This window comes from Oreochromis aureus, linkage group 9 (assembly GCF_013358895.1).
Source record: "Oreochromis aureus strain Israel breed Guangdong linkage group 9, ZZ_aureus, whole genome shotgun sequence".
Lineage (NCBI taxonomy): Eukaryota > Metazoa > Chordata > Actinopteri > Cichliformes > Cichlidae > Oreochromis > Oreochromis aureus.
This window is the reverse complement of record NC_052950.1, coordinates 15,130,456-15,150,021: the sequence shown is the minus strand read 5'-3', so window position 1 is coordinate 15,150,021 and position 19,566 is coordinate 15,130,456. Positions and strand designations below refer to the sequence as shown.

At 41.4% G+C, this 19,566-nt stretch overlaps 1 protein-coding gene across 1 annotated transcript in view; it reads right to left on the bottom strand.

Moving 5' to 3' along the window:
• Nucleotides 1–19,566, bottom strand: part of cntnap2a (contactin associated protein 2a) — a 359,863-nt gene that overhangs the window by 32,806 nt on the left and 307,491 nt on the right. Inside the window, exons 18-20 of the mRNA XM_039617641.1 lie at nt 16,648–16,818; nt 7,435–7,653; nt 5,100–5,129 (exon numbers count right to left, since the gene is read on the bottom strand). Of these exons, the coding sequence (XP_039473575.1) occupies nt 5,100–5,129; nt 7,435–7,653; nt 16,648–16,818 (420 nt within the window). The remainder of the gene's footprint in view (nt 1–5,099; nt 5,130–7,434; nt 7,654–16,647; nt 16,819–19,566) is intronic.

The window sequence follows — 19,566 nt, the reverse complement described above, 5'->3', positions numbered from 1 at the left end:
GTCATTCTGAATGCAAGAGGCTCTATTTTAATCTGTTTTAGAAACATTAATATCCTAATGCCTGGAGGAAGCCACTGATGTCATGCTAATTGTTCTGACTGTGACGCCGTTCTTGAAACAACCTTCAACTCGTTTGATTTCTTCACTAATTACAACAGCCTAATGAACACTGTCTCTTAATGAACATCGCACTAGCATACACATGCAAATGGATGCGCGGATGCACGTAAACTACATGCTCGAGATGAACACACACGTTTTAAAAACGCCGCACAGCGCGCACCTGATTTGAATGAGTCAATATAAGCATTACTGCTTAGCCTTGGGGTGTCGATAGCCATTCTTCTAAAGTGCTTCCATCGTCATTCTGGCCTTGCACCATTACAGTCTAACTACCCATTAACTTGGACAAAGTAGGGGTGTTAAATAGATTAATGTCGACCTAAATGACCACAGCAATAAACACACTCATAAATATACACCCACAGGTATAGATTCAAAAATACACAAACACACCCACCGAGCATAAATATTCTGTATGGGTAAACACAAACGTAAACACGCATACTTGCGCACACTATCGGAGACGAGAGCCTAGGGTCATTTTAGTTATTACTGTAAAACATCTCAAGGGCATCCTTTGGCTTAAAGAAGAGTTTCCATTCAGGAAGACATGTAAAGGAAATGTGAACACACATTCTAGCAGGCGGGGTCGTCCCTCAACAGCTGCACTCTCACTTATGCAATTTTAGCTTGCCCACATAGGTACAATAGAGGCATAATAAGATTACTAATACATGTACTTTGATTTTCTCCAGCCGATACATTATTCACGTATTGGGATGCAGCTGAGCTTTTGCATGCTTTCTCCTATTTTCAGTCCCATGAAGAATTAGACTTTTAGTAGGCCCCTTAATTAATCTATTTTGTAGTACTGATTGGCTGGAGGTTTCTGCCACCTGTTTACCCAGGTCTGAATCAGTCTCTGATTAAATGGACAGCAGGCTCCGAAGCCTGCGGAGACCGGGGCAGGCACGTATACACACACACACACGCACGCACACACACACTCAGGTGCATACGGTTTCTGTGCTACTCACAAACGCTGTGTAATAGAGCCTGACTGATTGTGACCGCAGTCAATATTGGCTTATCGCAGTTACAATCATTTAAAAAAGTAAGTACAGAAATAGAAATAATTGTTTGACACATAACCAAAATAATTGAGCTGATCTGAGCCATTGCTTGAAACAGCAATAAAGGCGATATGCTCAAAGAAATAACAAAACTGATAACTTGCAGTCACACTTTCCAATCTAAGGAGATCAGGAGATTAGGTGCAGTTTTATTGAAATCCCTGACATGTATGGTGTTGTTTGCTCTCTGCTATCAAAGTCTGTTGCATAATTATGCCAGAAGCTCTCAAAGGCCTTAAGGAAAGAAACAAACAAAACACTGACATATTATGATATGAATGTAAGAAACCACATCTACCAGTGCCATCGATTTCAAATAGTTAGTCCAGGACTAGATATCCTAGGAAATTTAGCCCAAGCAGCATGTTTGATGTAAAAAAGAAGTCTCCAAAAACCTCTGAATTTAATCACAGGATCTGCAGGCAACTGAGTTAATGTCAAATTACAAATGTGACCTACATGGGTTGGTGTGCCAGGAAAAAAAAGCATGTGCTGCAACAATTTGCCACTGGCTTAGATAGGTCTTTTGCACTGATCTGTTCAGGACAAAGCAATCAATGATGGTGCTGTTTGGCCACATGTTTGGCACAGGATAAAGGCAGCTTTACTTGAAAAAACCCCCTCCACACCAACTGTAAAGCATAGTGGAGGAATAGAGTAGTTTGGGGTTCCTTCACTGCCTCAGGGAGTGGGCAGCTTGCAGTCACTGATTCAGTAATGCAGTTTACATTTTTCCAAAGTGTGCTTGAAGAAAATGTGATGCCATCTGTCTGGAAGTTAAATTAAACCAGAAGTGAACCTCGCGCCTGAATATTTATCCTAATCCCCCCAGCAAATACAAAAGGAGGAGATGTGTGGTTGTTCAATGAATAAGAAAAAAAAATCTAGTTAAATCAAAACCTGTGGGGGTAACTCAAAATAGGTGCTACATGCAAGAAAAACACTGTAACACCTTTTGAGTTTTGCATTCAAGCTGTTGTCAAAGGCTGGTGAATAATTGCGCTAAATGCCAAGAAGATGTAACTTCAGCTCTGGCTACTTTTTCAACAGAAGAATATTAAAATTATTGATTTTTTTCAAAAGAAATAATTTAAAAGGCTTACATATCTAGTGGGTATCGTATAGTATATCAAGTATATCACCTTTCATGTAGGCACTGTATCAAAGAGAATTCAATGAATGCTTGTTAATATATATGTTAGAAAAACTCGCTTTTTCACATTCTTATGAATATAGGTTCAGATATTCAAACAAAAGAAGCTCTACAGAGATAACCAATACATGTTTTGCATTTTTATATGTACATAAGGCCCAAGTTTTATGTATATTAGTAAACACGTAGTTTCTGTGTATGTAATTATAGTTCTTTATAATTAATAGTTACATTTTTTTAGTATACATTTATAGAGCTTTGGTGATTAAGATAAAAATCAACAAGACTTGTCTCCTAAAATATGTATACTTTACTTTTTAAAATTTTCATTACATTTATTTTTAAGGTTTTTACAAACACCTGTGTAATCAGCATATCTTTAATCTTATGTATATGTACAACATACATATGTGTTTGCTTTCTAGCCTTTTTCAGGAAATCGTCATATACTCTAAAAAAAAGTGAAAAAGAAGTACACTGCATGATTCAGTAGCTTGTAGAACTACCTTTTAGCAGAAATGACTTTACAGGTTTCATCAGAATTTTGGTCCACTTTTCTGTGCAGGTTTGCAGACATTCATTTATGGACAACTCCCACACGAACATTTCAGGTTGAAGTCTGGATTTTGACTGGGCCACTGCAGCATTGATTCTTTGCTTCACTTCTCCATCCAGTAAATTTGCTGCTGTGCTTGGGATTGTTGTCCAGTTTCATGACCCAGTTTCAGCCAAACTTAAGATCACCGCCCAAATCATAACTCCTCCACCACCGTGCTTGACAGTTGGTATGAGGTGTTTGGGATGATATGCTTTAGTTTACACCAAATGTGGTGCTGTTCATCATGGCCAAACATCTTCACTTTGGTAACTTCATCTTTCCATAGTCTCTTCAGGTGCAACTTTGCAAATCTAAGCTGTGCTACCATGTCCCTTTCTCTTGTCTCTAGGCTTTGTCATGGCTACTCTTCCAAGCAAACCATTTGTGTTCAATCTTCTAATTCTACTACCACAAACTTCAACATTTAACTTGCTAAATGAGGCCTGTAGAGTCTGAAATGTAGCTCTTGCGTTTTTTTGTTGTTTCTGTGAACATTACATGGTCTGACTTGAATTTGATAGGACGTCAAATCTTGGCCATGTGTTAATAAACACCTGAATGCTCCAGATCAGCAAACTATGAAATATCCTGCTTTTATTGAGGTGATCATACTTGCTGATGATCAATTAGGCGAGTGCATCTGATTAGCAACAACTGGCTGCTTATGCTCATAATTCCTATGGAAATAGTAAGGCTGTACACAGTCCTATGAAAATTTTTCCACGATTGTATTAAATGGTGTAGGACTGGCGGACTTGATAATGCATAAGATAATAGCCAGGCATAGCAATGACACTCTAGTCTACTGGTTGGTAGGTCTTGTGGATTATGTCCTCTCCAGCTCTCCTTAAGCAGACTTTGTCTGTTAGAGTTGAATCAGCTGCTTAATATTAAACAACAAAAAAATATGCCTCTATACCCTTTGTTGCAACCCAATTTCAATATCTGGCTTCACTCGGTGTATACATGACTACCAGACTTTTCATTTTCTCAATATTAGCAGTAGGCTTACAAATCTAATATTGGTCAGGCTCTACAGTCTACATGCACATAAAATGACACACAGTCTCAGCAGCACATGACTGCAAAGAAATATTGGCATTAATACATATATTTGAACACATAAGCAGTTATTAAAGTGAAATATATATATGTATGGCTCAATTTATTTATGGGAGTAACGTGTGTGCCCCAAGAGGATGTTACCTTGTAATGATGTACTAATTAAGCAACATTTTATTTTCATTAGAAGACACAGACACACACACACAAACACGCAGTAGCAGGCAAATTAGAAGGAAAGCCATATGTGACCGCTTAACCTTCACTGCATGTATGGATGTATCAGTGTGAATGCTGAATTACTAAGTAAAGACTCTGCATTGAATAAACATGCAGTATGCACTTTAACGCTGTACTGACAGTATTCGCCACATGTGTACTGTTCCGTTGAGGCATATTCAGATAAATTAAATTAAATAAGAATCGGCTGCAGATTTGCTCCAATGCTTTGCTTCCATTACCATTTTAAAAGTGGTTAAGCCGAATGCTGGCATGTGCTTTTCTTTCTCTGCGAGTGTTTGCTGTTTGCAACATTGGAGATATCTTTAACTACAGTATTTAGCACACTCTGTGTTTATTAGAAGCACACTTCAGGATTCAATTTGTATTAGTTTTTGATGGGTGTTTTGATTCACTGGGTCTAAATGCCATTTCAAAAGCATTCCTAACCCACTGGCATTTCCAGAGGGGGATATTATGATAAAAAGCTCATATCAGCAGCCACATGCTTCATATCTATTGGGTTATAACACTGTTTTTTTTCAAGCATCTCTCTAAAAGGTTGATAATAACTTCGCTTTTTATAAAAGGAAGTCATATATGAGTACTGACTTAAATTGCCACCTGCTGTAATTTATAAGACTCATGTGCTTATCATGAGTCCACCCCCCCTCCCCCCCAAAAAACAGGTAATCAAAGCATGAGCAGTGAGATTTTAGAAGACTAATACGGACTTTAACAACTGTTAAAGTGAGGCTGCCATAAAATCAGAATCAACTAACAGAAGCACAGTTATTTTGAGCTGTAGGTGAGGTGAAAACTGTATCAGTGTCACAGAGACATTTCGCTGTACTCAGTAAATGTTACCTACTGTCTTGGCAGGTGAGCGAAGCTGGTTTCCCTGTGACAGGTGTCGCATGCATGCAGCGACGAGCAAACAAGCATGATGTCGATTCACGACGGCAGAGACGGAGGAGGAGAGGGGGAAAGAAAAAAGCAGCGCACAAAAGAAAGACAAAACAATCAAGTCATGAGCAAAAACATGCAAAACCATAAAAATCAATGTGATAGTGAGCATTAATCAAGAGGGAATTCAAAAAGGAGCAGATGGTGGCCACGAAATGAATAAATTGTGGTGCGATTTATAGTTATGAACACGTATTTGGAGAGCTAAAAGTTAACAATGTGAAGTAAATGACAGCATGCTGATGGTATAACATTTACGCTGAAGGCCATTATAGCAAATGAGCCACTGTGCAGTAAACACTAAAGCAATCAAATGCTTGATGAGGAGCATATTGATTGAGAAAGAGTAAGGGAGATGACAGAGAGACAAACACACGACCATGGTAAAGCTCCATGTTGTAGATGTGGAGGATTCACTTTCTTTTTTTTGCCTTTACAGTCAACTCTTTCAAACAAAGATGGCTGCAGTAGAATTTCAAAGTTTCACAGTTTCACAGTTTTGAAGTTTTTTGGGTTTCATTTTTTCTAGCTCAGCGCCTTTGAACAGTTGCATCAGTAATAGTCATTGACAGCCATGCAGAGTCTTCCGTAATATGAAAGAATCAAGAGTTGAGACAAAATCTTGTTGCCTGCAGGGCTCTTCCCACTCTTTCCAAATCTCTTGATCAAACACAAAGAAGATCTCTATCTTTTCTGGATGTCGGAGGCCAAGTCTAAACTACTTCCCTTGAGTGTAGAGGGGGGGTCACTTCCTGTGTATAACACTTTAACTTCTCAAAGAAATCCTCAAATCAGGATTAAGCGGGGATTAGAGATCAGATATAGGAAGGTGATGTCACCTCTGCTGGTGTTGTTACATACAGTCCATCCATTGCTCTCTCTCTCTCACTTCCTCTCTCTCTGTTACAGTATTTTTATTCCTTGAGATCTGGTGGCACGCGCACAGGCCTAAGCTAAAAGGCCAGAATACAGACATGCAAATTAGAGAGTGGCCGGAGATATATCTGAAAGCCATAATGTTCCCGGTTTCATAGCCACGAGTCACACAAAGACCCTTTTTGCCCCTTCCCATTTCTCTAAATGAAAGTACAAATACACTGAGAGGCAAATTGGGACATGGTAAGGTGAGGATATTTCAGCAGCGCTCAAATCAGCAAAAGTGATGAGACGATGAAATTATATTATAGACGGGGATCAGGAGGTTTGAGGCTATCACATTGGGAGGCCTGATTGGAATTTGCAACAATCTCCTTTGGGCAGAACTTTTTTTTCCAATGAGATAGTAGGAAGTGTGTGATCCGCCTCAGCACTTTTCCCTCTATCCGCAAAATCCCTAAAACTATTTTAGCCCTGGAGTTTGGTCTATAGCGTATTGACTGCTCAGCACAAAAGACGAAATGAGACAGAGAAGTGAAAGCGCAGGGAGAAAACTGGACAAATCTTCCATTTGAAATCCCAATGAGTTTGAGAAGCACTGTGTTGGAGAGATAGATGGTTGACCTTTTACCCAATAGCTATGCACAGCTTCTGTGATAATAAAGGCTTTGTCTATTTGATAATTGATCCATAATTAAAGGATGCAGGGACAGAGAAAATCCAATAGCTGATCCCCTCTATGCAACAGTATCTTAATGCAAAGACATTTACATGTTGATTCAGAGTATTAACATATTAAATAAATGAGCTCTGTAAGTAACATGCCCTCACAGCCAATACAGAGGATCATGTTTAAATTTATTAAAAGTCTGTTCGCTCACATGGATGAGTTTCCAAGGATGTGTGTGTGATCCGCATGCCTATCATTAAGTGTAAAACCTGTGTGTGTGTGTGTGTTTGGATTAACTTAATTAGCAGTGGCTGTGGCTAAGCTGGACTGAAGCCTCTTAAGAGAAAACGCTGTGATTTCCAGTAAAGCTGGTACATCTTTAACTTGTGAGACAATCAGACGTTCTCACGGAGGTTGTCAGTATTTGAGGGCAGCAGCATTATTGAAAAAAATGCAACAAAACAGACAGTACAGAAAGTTTTTTAATTAACAGTTGAATCCAATTACATTTACGTGGATGATGTGTGCTGGAGTGTTTGGTTTCCGCACTTAAGAGCTCATAATTGTTGTGTGAGTGTCCGTCCTTCGCAAAGCGGATATTAAATGTGCAAATTGCAATCAAATGTGTGTATACGAGTCGGTCTTGAACACGAGGGTTGTTTGGATGATGTGCTAGCGAGGGTGTGCGTCTTACCCACGTAGAGCTGGCTGAACAGCTCGAGCCGTGTGTGTCCTTGCGCGGGAGCAAGCCTGGACGTCCTGTACGTCTGGTCCAGCTGAAGGACAGCCTCTTTCACGTTACGCTCGGCCATTACACGGTGCCACTGGTCGTCGTTGAGGGATGTAGCTGAATGCACGGTCAGCTCCACTGGTCCGTTTCCGACATCGAAGGAGAAGGAGACCACCTTAGGAGCTGCAGAAAGAAAAAAATCCAAGAAATTCACAGCTTTATAAAACCCAGCACCCCCTGTTCTGCTGTAGTCCACTTTGTAGGTAGATATGCATTAAATTTCTAATCTAATGGCTCATTTATTTCAAGGCCACTCATTTGGCTTGTATAGATTTCAGCTTTGCAATACATGACTGCTCACAGCTTTTGCACAGGCCTAATCTCAACAACTGCCAGGAACGGTTGGTTTTTTGTGACATAAAGTCGTATTGCTGCAGTTTCCCTGATGTTTTTCTTTGAGACTTACTTTTGCTTGACAGTTGGAAAGACATGTCAGGAAATGTGTGTGAATAAAGAGGAACGGAAAGGTTCCACAGAAAGAAGAAAAAAAGAGCGAACAGTGCAAGACGGTGCTGTTTATCTAACAGATTAATTTTTCATTATCTTCAGCTGAGTTGATTTGATTGTGTATGTCCACGAGACAGTAGGTTGTCATTAAGTTTTAGTGCTTTTCTGTAGTTTAATAGTCTAATTTATCTCAGTAGACCAAAAGGGGGCACCAGTTTACCTTTTATAGCCAAGATCAGGTAAAAAGTTAATTGATGCTTCTGAACCACCTTTGTGTGTGATTTACTTCAATAAATTTCAGCTTTGGCTGTTTTGCATTGTGTGTCACTGCCTGGTCCTGCTTTGAACCTGTCTGCAATGTTGCATCTGCACAGTGATACTCTGTGAATATGTGTGTGACTCCACAAGTCACACATAATAAACCTTATAGAGGAGAATGCAAAGTCTCTCTAGCTTTTAAATAAAAGACAATGTGTTAACTGAATGCCTCAGCAAAATGTTAAAGGACTCTTTTGGACTTGCTGCTGGAAAGATCATTCGGAACTTACGTATTAAAACCCAAATGGACTTTTCCTTAATGTTTGGAGACTGATGTTTAAAATCTTTATATCCTGGATGGTGGCATATGGTGGGTATTGGCACCAGTGTGCTGCAGCCCGAGTGGTGATAAATAGCTTGATATGTTACCGTTCTATTATAGCTTCATTAGGCTCAGATATTAAGAGTGAATAAATTTATACTGTAGTCAATGAAGAAATGAGCTTACTTCTTTTCCTTTGTTTAATTAATGTCTCTGGCCCTTTTCTCCTTTTCATAATGCTTTCATCTAATTATCCTTTATCTTTCAGTGACTCTCCCATTCTTTGGCCTTTGGTATCATTTCTACATTAAATCTATCCATTTCCATTTATTCCTTCCTGTCCTGCTTGTTTGTACCCTCTTTTTTCTTTTATGTTTCTCTTTGCTCGCTCGGTTCAAACTTTCCCTTCATCGGTTGTTTCTTTATGCTTCTGTTTATTCTCTTGCCTTTACAGACCCACCTGTAACTTTGGCCTCCCTTATATCATTTCTTCCTCCTTTAATTTTTCCTTGAACCCTTTCTTGTACACAACATTTAATGAAATGATCCAAGTAAAGGCCTGAATGTGCTGAGCACATTAACCTATCAGATCAATTTCATGAAAAAATAGTGCTTCATCATTTAAACACCAGCAATGCACAAACACACCAACCTCAGCAAAGACACACACAAACAGACACACAGTATAAGGCCTCTGACAGCCTTTAGTATACTGAATTAATGATGTTTGTATGCACAGAGCAGGTCCGCGGGGCAGGGAGGAGAGACATCAGTTATTTTAAATGGTGAAAGACGGCCAAACATATATCACAATACCCCAGCAGAAACAAAGCTTTAGTAATGCTGCAACAACAATGCTGAACGTCATATATGAGATGCGTGTGTGTGTTTGATAATTTGTGTGTTGTTTTAGTGGCACTGCAAACCAAGATGTATGCCCTACAACCTCCTGTCAACGGGCGCGAATAAAACTAAAGTGCCCTCAGAGCACAGAGCTCGCCTCATCTATTTGCATAGCCATGATAGATGTAACCTGTGTAAATGCTTGTGCGTGTGTAAATGTAATATTTGTGTTGTGTCCATATACTTTGCATGTTGGCCTAAAAAAAAGAAAAGAAAAAAGCCCTGCTTAGGTTTTTATCTTTGCCATTTGTTTTTCTATTAATCTTTTAATATGAAGGCCGAAAGAGCCAAGTTTTAAATTATGCGTCAGCACAGCACAACCAAATGATGATAAATAGTGAAAGCGACTGAACGTCTTTGTGTGAAAGATCACTGCTTGTGTGGGTGTGCTTGTGCGTTTGTCTAATGTGAGGTTCAATTTTGCTGTTCTTCATCTTTTTCTTTTTTGGCAGTGCATTATCTCTTCGATCGCTTTTCTGTTAGACTGGCAAATTCTTTGTTCTTTCTCTCATTTGCTTTGTTAGCCTTCGGCTCTGTGGTTTTTTTTTAACTCGAGGGTTTGCTGGAACGGGCTGGACCTTTTGTGTATTTTGGGGATGGAGGCTCGGTTTAAGTGCGAGCCAACCCTAAGTGGCATAGCAAACCTGCTGCTGTAGAGGCTGAAGCGAGATTTAAAGGAACTTCTTAAAGGCTGGGAAAAGAAAAAAGGCGTTTTTATCAGCAAAAAAAGGAAGTGCACGCAATACAAAGAATGCCGACTGCTTCTCAGCGTGCGCAGAGAACAGATATGGTGAGATTAAGATTAACTTTTGACTGAGCACTGAAGAAGAGGCTGAAAAAATATTCTTAGTGGTGGCAGTTTGCTTTTCTCCTAAGTAGATATTGCTTTAACAAGTCTGACATGTGACAAAAGCGGCACGGCACACTCCTATACTCCATATGTAAACCGTAAATGTCTGGTCTTCACATGAAAAACAGACAATTATACAGTTTTGGAAGGACATGTCTCCAGCTGGAAAGTACATTTCTTAGCTGGAGCCTTTAAAAATATGAAATTTGGCACATGTGTACGGTTGAGCCACAAAACATCCCAGAAGTCAATTTTTTTTTTTAATTTGGGGATCTTTCCATCTGTTCTCAGTCCAGTTACGAGGCTACGATTCTGAAAAAATCTCAAATGTGCCTATGCCTATTTCTTCCTATTAAGATTAGAAAATGAATAGAGTCCACCTCATGTCTTTGAGCCTGCTGAGGTCACAGTAATGTGTGTTTTGTCCAAGGGTTTAAAGTGTGTATCACTGAGTGTGTGTTTATGTGCTTTGGGCTCCTGGAATGGCACAACCATGCTATTCCAGCTTAATGCTAGTCATTTCATGCCCTGACTGGATTGCAGCAGATAGAGTTTTTTTGTGCCAACGAGAGGGCAAAGATTATGTGTGTGTTTATGTGTGTGTGAGTGTGCATGCGAGTAATTTCTGGATTGTGTGTCTAAACGTGTGCTGTGGGGCAAAATGCAAGATGATAGCAAGAGAGAGGAGAGAGGAAATCGATGTGGGGGCATTCTGAAAGCCTCAGGAGACACATGCACGCACACAAGCACACACACACTCGCTGCAACTGTGACAGACCAGATATTTACTGTATCTCTGTGTGTGTGTGGGTGTGTATTATGAAGTGCACATTTGGAAAAAAACAAATACCAAACCCCTTGAGCATTTTTCAGCACTCAAATGTACAGAATAGTGTCAGCACATAGATTTTTTTTTCTTTATAGATGAGTATTCGTGTGTAAGAAAGAACTGGGATAGAAAAAAGCTCACTGAGCTCTTAGACTGCAAACTAGCTGACATAATGTCATTCAGTGTAACGGCTTTAGCACTTTGGCTCAAAATTCGACTTTGTGTCTATTCACTGGTTGGCATTTTGACACAAAATGGTGGGCCAGGCGCACCAGCAGGAAATGGTCAGCAAGCGCTTTTGACACCAAATGTTCAAATCCCTTTGAATCCCAATGAATCCCAATGAATGCAATTAGTCATCAATCGACCGCCACGCCGTGCCAGGAACCCGTTTCACAATGCAGCTTCGAGATTAAATAAAAGCCCTAGATTTTAAAGTTCTTGATCAGAACAGCACCACTGTGGCTGCGGGGAATTTAATTTGAGCCACTGAACATGATCACAGAAACCCGCTGCATGACACGTCAATCAAAGCTCTCAGAGCGGACTAAGAGTCTGTGAAATGAGGGTTGGGCAAAGCTGCCCCATTGATTGGTGTTTTAAATGTTTAGCTCTTCTTTGTCACAGTCTGTTTGTTCCAGCTTTGATGTTTGACAAAATGGTATCTGTTTTCATATATGCACACACATGTACACACTGCTCAAAAAAATTAAAGGAAGGTTTTCATCAGATCCTAAGAAGAATGCATCAGATCTCATTGGGGGAAAAAAGATAATGCTGGATATGGATACTGATATAGACTGGCTAGTGTGTTAGAAACAATGAAAACCAGTACCAAACCAGTACCATTTTGAGTTGCTGCAGCAACTGAAAATGGTACTGGTTTCTATTGCCCTTATGTGCTTGTATGCATGCCTGACAATGTTGGTGCATCCTCCTAATGAGACAACAGATGGCGTCCTGTGGTCGCCTGTGGATGCTTCATGGTCTGGACCAGGGCATCACAGAACTCCTGGACAATCTGAGGTACAACCTGACAGGTAGTATGCATTCTTCAGCCTCCAGGAGCTGCCTACTCTCGCCACATGATGCTGGGCAATGCCATGCACCAGGGGGAACCCAGAATCCACTGCACCAGTGTAGTGTCTAACAGTGGGTCCAAGAATTTAATTCTGATACCTAATGTCAATCAGGGTGCTGTTGCTCTGATGTGTGAAAAGCACAGGGAGCTGCCAATTCTGATATTTTATGGCAAATGCCAGCCGGACTCAATGGTACTGGGCAGTGAGCACAAGGCCTACTAAAGGACAACCCGCCCTCAAGAAGTTTGTCTCTGATTGTTTGGTCAGAAGCATTTACACCAGTGGCCTGCTGGAGATTGCAGGGTTCTGGCAGTATTCATCGTCCTCCTGCTTGCACAAAGGAGAAGATACCCATTCCTGCTAATGGGTTAAGGACCTTATATGACCCTACACAGCTCTCTAGAGTAACTGTCTGTCTCCTGAAATCTCCTACATGGTCTTCAACCAATATTGGCTGAAAAGTTACAGCTACACTTCTTTTTTTTTTTTTTTTTTTTTTTTTTTTTTTTTTTTTTTTAAACCTGTCCCGTTTGGTTCTTTTGCCATCAGAATTATTGTCTAAAGGCGAAGAAAGATGCCCAACGGATTTACTTTACCAAATGGACCATCCCAGCCTTGCCGTAATGGTCCATTTGATTCACCTTTATTGTTTATTTTATTTTGACTTGCTGAATACGGGACAGACTTGACTGGTGGAAAGAAAGGGAGAAAGAAAGAGGGAAAGAAAAACAGCTGAGAAGAGGGACGGGGAGAAGGGCAAAAACCAAAACCAACAGAATAAGCAGACAAAAAATACATATATCGATCACCTGGATCACCTGTTGAGAAAGAAAAAAAAGAAAGCAAGCAGAAGAAAACGAGAGTAATAAACAACATCACAATGATATATGGGAATATGACAGTAAATACTAAATATTAAACATTATTGTGCAGCACGTAGGATCGACAGCGCACAGTGTGCTTTGAGGTAGGAGCCAAAAGGGTGTAGTTTGTGTGTGTGATCACCCGTGTGTGCACCTGTGAGCATGAACGCGCTTTGTTTTAAAAGGTTCCTTCATGTAATGATCTGCTAGAGGGTGTGGGGGCCACTGCCCCGTCCTCCAGGGCATGAAGCAGGTATGGAGGAGATCAAAACTCCAGACATCCAGAGGCCCCAGAACACAAGAGACCAAGGAAGACCAACAGAGGGGCAGCCGCGCCACTATCCCAGAAAGAGCTGAGGAGAGTCCCAGATGAGGGGTCACTCAGCAGCCGCGGAGCAGAAGCCGGGGGGGGTTGCAGTGACGTGCCCGTGAGCTCCGCCGGCAGCCAGCTGTGCCTGAGTGACCGAGCCCGGGCTGAGAGGCCGAGGCACCCCATCCCCCAGTGGCCCGAGCGAGCCCCAGGCTCCAGGCCCCGATAAGCAGCCGCCAAGGAGTGAGCGGTGGGTACCTGGGCGCCCACCCCGGACACAAAGAACCACCAACGCACCGATGTCTGAGGGCGTCTGCCACCGGCAGGGGAAGTGGTGGGGAGATGGGCCTCAAACCTTGGAGGGCCTGAGATGTCCCCAGAGAGGTGGCGTCTGATACCCAACCTGACATAAAGACACAGACAAACAGGCACACACAGATACAAACATCCATTCCCACCCTCATGCTCTCATATACAATTACTCAACACTCACCCAACATGGAGACGGACATAAAGAGACGCTGTACACACAATCACACTCCCCCAAGCGTACTCTAAGCCCCGGGTCTAGGTACCCTTGCCCTGGAGGGGAAACTGCGCCCAGACCCAGGTGATGTTACCCTTTTCCCTGCGGTGGGAGAAGCAGACTGCCCCGACTCCGCAGCAGCAGGAGGCCCCACATTCCAGACCCCAGTCGGACGGCCCCTCCTCCTCCTAGCCCCCCGCTCCAGCAGGCCGCAGAGAACAGGGGTGTAGGAAGACTCAAACCTCCCTCCACCCGCTCTTATGTAGTGTTGATGTATGTGTGTTCTAAGGTGCATTTAAAACCCAGGAGGGCATGGAGCCACCTGCCAGAGCAGCAGGTAAGCGTATAGTCCCTCCTGCTAGCCCTCAATGTCTACGTGTATTTAAAATTGAGAGGTGGGCAACGACGCCAGGGGTGAGGTGTACACCCTGATGGTAATTTGGAATCCAACAGCTACACTTCTGCTATACTTCTGTACAACTACTGCTAGCACAGAAAGCCCCGGACAAACAGTCTTGTATATTCACCAAAGTTAGTGCTGGATTAAATTTTAACATGATTGCTTGTTTTTTTCTGTGTTCTAACCAAGATTTAAAACTTTTTTTCAACCTTTGGTATCAACCTCCACTTTATCTTGTAATCCACAATAAAAGCCAGTGACAGAACTGATCTCTTGACCTGAATTTCCACCAGAGGAACCAGAATTTATACTAAATTGAGCATTGTTCAAACACAATTTGTCAAAAAGGTGCATCTTTTTCTTAGCAGTACTGCAAGCATGAAAATAGGTTTTATTTAATTAATGAAGTTATTTTAGTTTTTACTGTAAGAGATTTTATGGCTGTTTTGGTTTTCTGGCCAGGCTTTTGTTCCATTGCAGAAGACGATATTCAGGGCATTTGAAATTATATTCAGGGCTGAAATGAAGCCCCAAACCATCACACTGTGTTTTACACGTGGTTGTACCTCAGAGAGAGGTTCACCTTACTGTTGTACCTATTTGTTAAGGACATAACTGTTCATCTGGTGTAGATAGTTCTTTTCAGGCCTGCCACTTCATCTTTTCTCTTCTATTTCTTCAGTCTCGTCACATTTTTTAGTACATGCTACACACCATGCTGAGATATGCCAAGTTTTTGGATAATAGCTTTTTGGGAATCACCTTGTTGTTACAAAAATACTATTTTATGCCTGTCAAACTGTGTTATCTTTGCCAATTTTTATAGATCCAACTAAAGAAATGGGAACAAATTATGTTTTTTTTTTTTGCAACAGGCTGCTAGTAACAAAGTGCCTTAGGACAGAATTTAAAATTGGTTTTCTGTTAAGTTGTCTTTTGTTTGTAGACACAACAATGGTTCATTCCTTGAGTTAGGTACTTTTTTATGCTTGAAGGATTCACAGGCCAGTCTAAAGTGACTTAACTAACAAAAAAATATTGTGCTGAAAATGGTCATGTACAAGGACTGGTCTGAAAATGAGTGAAAAAACAGCCAAGAAAACTTTTGAAAGACCTTCAGGCAGCATGGTGGCACGGAGGCATCATGGTGGTGCCCTGATTAGCACATGTGATTCATAGCAAGAAGGTCCTGAGTTTGATTCCACCACCTGGCCCAGGCCTTTCTGTGTGGAGTTTGCATGTTCTCCCCATGTTTGCATGGGTTCTCCCTGCGTACTCTGGCTTCCTCCCATAGTCCAAAGACATGCAGTTAGTAGGGTTAGATTAATTGGTAATTCTAAATTGCCTGTAGGTGTGAATGGTTGTCTGTCTCCATGTTTTAGCCCTGCGACAGACTGGCAACCTGTCCAGGGTGTAACCTGCCTCTCGCCTTATGGTAGCTTGGATAGGCTCCAGCCCCCCCGCGACCCTGACAAGGATAAGTGGAAAAGAATGGATGGATAAAGACCTTCAGGAAGCCTTGAGAACTATGGCTCAAGACCACCTGAAAAACAAGAAAGTCTGGCTTTGAAGCAAAATATAATGAAAGTTGACTCAGAACTTTTGCACAGTATCACAGATCTCAAATTCTTAAGCTTTTGCTTTCAACCTCCAACTTTATAACAGCTAAAAATGTGTGTCTGTTTTATTTTAACACACCACATATATGACTGTGTGTGTTTGTGAATGGATTCTAAAACATGAGAAAGTTATACTGGTGCAAAGCTTTTGTATCTCTGTGTGATAGTACACACTGAACACTGAAGTAAATAGAATTTGCCCATTGTAAGCGGGTGTATGATTGTGTGTGTGTTCGTGCACGCGCCTGTGTGTGTGTTTTAAAAGGCTGTAAGGTCTCTGCTTCTATTTGTGAAAAAAGTATTGAATAAAAGAGTGAGACAGACACATTGTGTTTGTGTATGTGTGTGAGAGAGCTTGTGTTGTGTCATCCCTGAAAATGGCTGATTTGGTTAAACAGAGGATCATAATGGACATAATTATTGCACACACCAATTACCTTAAATAAATGATTGCTCTCTCATGCAATCACACAAAGCGTGTGCTGTAATCAGGCAGGTAAATGACTGTTGCTCGAGTGTGCGCCTGCATTAGCCTTTGTGCCTATGTGTGTGTGTGCGTGACAGGTTACACCCGACACTATCAGACGGACTGCTGGAATAAATCTCACACTAGGGTAGAGAAAAAGGCAGGGTAAGAGAGGGAAAAAGTGAGATAAAGACAGAGGAATGACTCTTGTGCACACACCGAATCATTCAAAAAAATCTTACATTTGAGCTCCAAGCGAATGAAGTCAGTGTTGCCCAAGTTTTCCAGAAAGACGCCATAGGCCGCGCTTGTCTTGAAATAGAAGGAGATGTCAGCGCTGGTCTCACCCTGAAAGGTGGCAAAGTGCAGGTAGGATGATGGAGTCGTGAACGATGCCGCATTCCAGTAGTTACCTGTGGAAAAAAGGATAAGAACAGAAAAATCAAAACTCTGAACCAACCCATTCCACATATCTGCAACACCTGCTCCATTAGCACTGTAGCAAACATCATAATACATCCTCATCTGATAAGCTGTTGAATAAATCCACGGTAGAAATGACTTTGTTTCAAATAGATCCATTTTCATTTTGTTCAGGAGCAATCAATCTATTCTGGATAGAATATTGTTATATAGTTATCTCATGTCTATTGGCTCATTTTGATGTCTTCTCAATAAAATAAATAAATAAATTCTTAACCCAAAAGTTTATTTCTGCATGTTTTGGACAGAAAGTAGACAGTAATTTCCTGCATCTTTAATCAGATGCAGCAGAAAGTTGATCATATCAAAAAAGCAGAAAGAGTTCGTTTCTCCAAAACGAGAAGCTGAAAAGGGCAACAAGGGTACACGGACAAAATGTGGGATTTTTGATAACTTCACTAATGACTTTTGAATGAAGGGAGAGCAGGGCCAGCTAATGAAGACAAAGTAGCAGCACGCTAAACAGCTGCTGATGAATTATCAGACTGTGGTTGATGAAGTGACTTCTCTCCTGTCTTCTCTCCCCTCACCGTGTCTCTGTCTTGCTCCTATCACTCAAGAAGGATGAAGAGTATTGTTGGGGGGAGAGAAGAAGAAGAAGAAGAAGGAGGAGGTGCAGCAGGAGGAGGAGGAGAAGAGGAGTGGAGAAGACAGCTGAGAAGTGGAAATCAGCCAGGCATAGGTCAGAGAATGGAATATTGAAGAGGAGATGGAAAAAATAGGTGAGTTAAGTGAGGAAGAGGGAAGTTGACGGGAAAAAGAACAGGGCCTGGTGTTGGGGGGGGATATGAGGGGCAAGTGGAGGAAGTGAAGGCTAATGTGTTATCAGCTGTGTGATATCTCTTTTATGCCTCAGAGGATTGGCCTAAGACCCTTCACTCTATCCTGGGGAAATAGGAACAGCTGTGCACAGGAGAGAAACATGGCAACATGCACCTGAGTATGGCTGCTACTGATGATTAATTTAACTCTTATTCTAATCTGACACTGTCTACCTCTGAGTCTTAAAGACTGTAAAAATACTGATCCCAAGATGACACCTTCAATGAAAAAAAGAAAAGACTGCACTTTTTAGATAAATTAACAGTTCCATTAATGATTTACAGTTGCCAAATTGTCAGCTTGTACCCATTTTAAGAGTCCAAGTGCATTCCCACTGTGTCTTTTGTGTCACCTGTCCATGTATGTATGCACCAACACCCGTGCATCTTTTTGCATTCGTGTCTGTCTCCTGGACAAGTGTGATAAGCATCCCTCCAATGACAGGGCTGAGGTTCTCCCTTTTTCCTCCCTGCCTTACATTCTGTCACCAGGGGCAAGGGTAGATAGCAGCGAAGCACACACATGCACACGGCCATTCACCCACATACACAGACAACCACCCGCTGATGCTGTCGTTGCGATTATTGCATTTGAAGTTGGGCTATGGTTCACTTCTCCATGGGAGGCACAGCCAATTACTGAACAGGGTTAATTCAGGACTAAACAGGGGGATTCCTGCAGAGGCAAAGGAAAGAAATAACATCGTGTTTACTGTGATGCTGAGTCATATATGAAAGACTCAAGGGCTGCAGAAGTGATTAAAAAAAATATACGATCACTGGTTTGTGGCAGTTTAAACTAGAATGAGAATCTATAGGAAATTAAAAGTGGAGCAGATTGATACACTGATACATAACAAGTACCTTCATTTTCTTTTGTGTGCGTTACATCAATAAAAACCAACCCTTAAAGTACAAACACACACACATAAAATAACCCCGACACAAATACAAAGATAACATGACAAAGTTTCATGCCCTCTGATATTTATTGGTATGCGCTGAATGAGACCACGAGGGCTTCGAGCAAGAGAGTAAAAAAGAAGACTTGCAAGATACAGAAGCAAGAAGGACACTGGGATAAAGAAATACAGCTTGGAGGCAAGTTTTCTTTTTGAAGGAGGGAGAGGAAACAGCAGGAAAAGAGAGAAGTGGGAGGTTAGAGAAATTGTTCAAAAGGGATCCAAAGCGTGAGAACCAACAGAAGACCAAAAAAAAAAAAAAATTAGGCGGTTGACAGAGTGTCGGAGAGAAAACAGTGTTAGAGGAATAAAGACAGAAGCCAAAGCATAAACCTCGGATTGCCCTTGTGCCAGATTCACAGATGCAACTGGTTGGCTAGGCAGTATGGCACATTTATCACTCCCATATTGAAATGTTTATCAAACAACTGCTTCACAAACTGATCCAGCAAATAAATGTCTTTTCTGACGAAGACATGGCAAACACTAGGCTATCCATCCGTAATGCCTGATATGCGATGTTTGAAGGCAGGGCCACATGTTTATTGATCAAGGTTCTGTCAAGGGAGTTTTAAATGAACGGCCATATGCCACAGCAAGCAGGACAACACCGGCAGGCTCAGACAGACGGGTCAGTCGTGTGTCAACTCTTGTCTGCAATCTTCCATTTTTCTTTTATGTACTGTGTGTAGAAAACCTACAGTGAGAACTGCATCAATGGATAGTGAAGGGCGCTTCCAAGATAGGTTATTTTCAAATGGAATCTGAAGAGGTTTTCTTGACAAGAGTTTTTTTTTCTGTCTAATTGGCTCTCAAGGTAATACCAAAGAAGAAATTCTCATCTTGTTCTTTCTTCTTTTCCTAGATGCCTTTGGTCATATTGTCTGGTGTATTG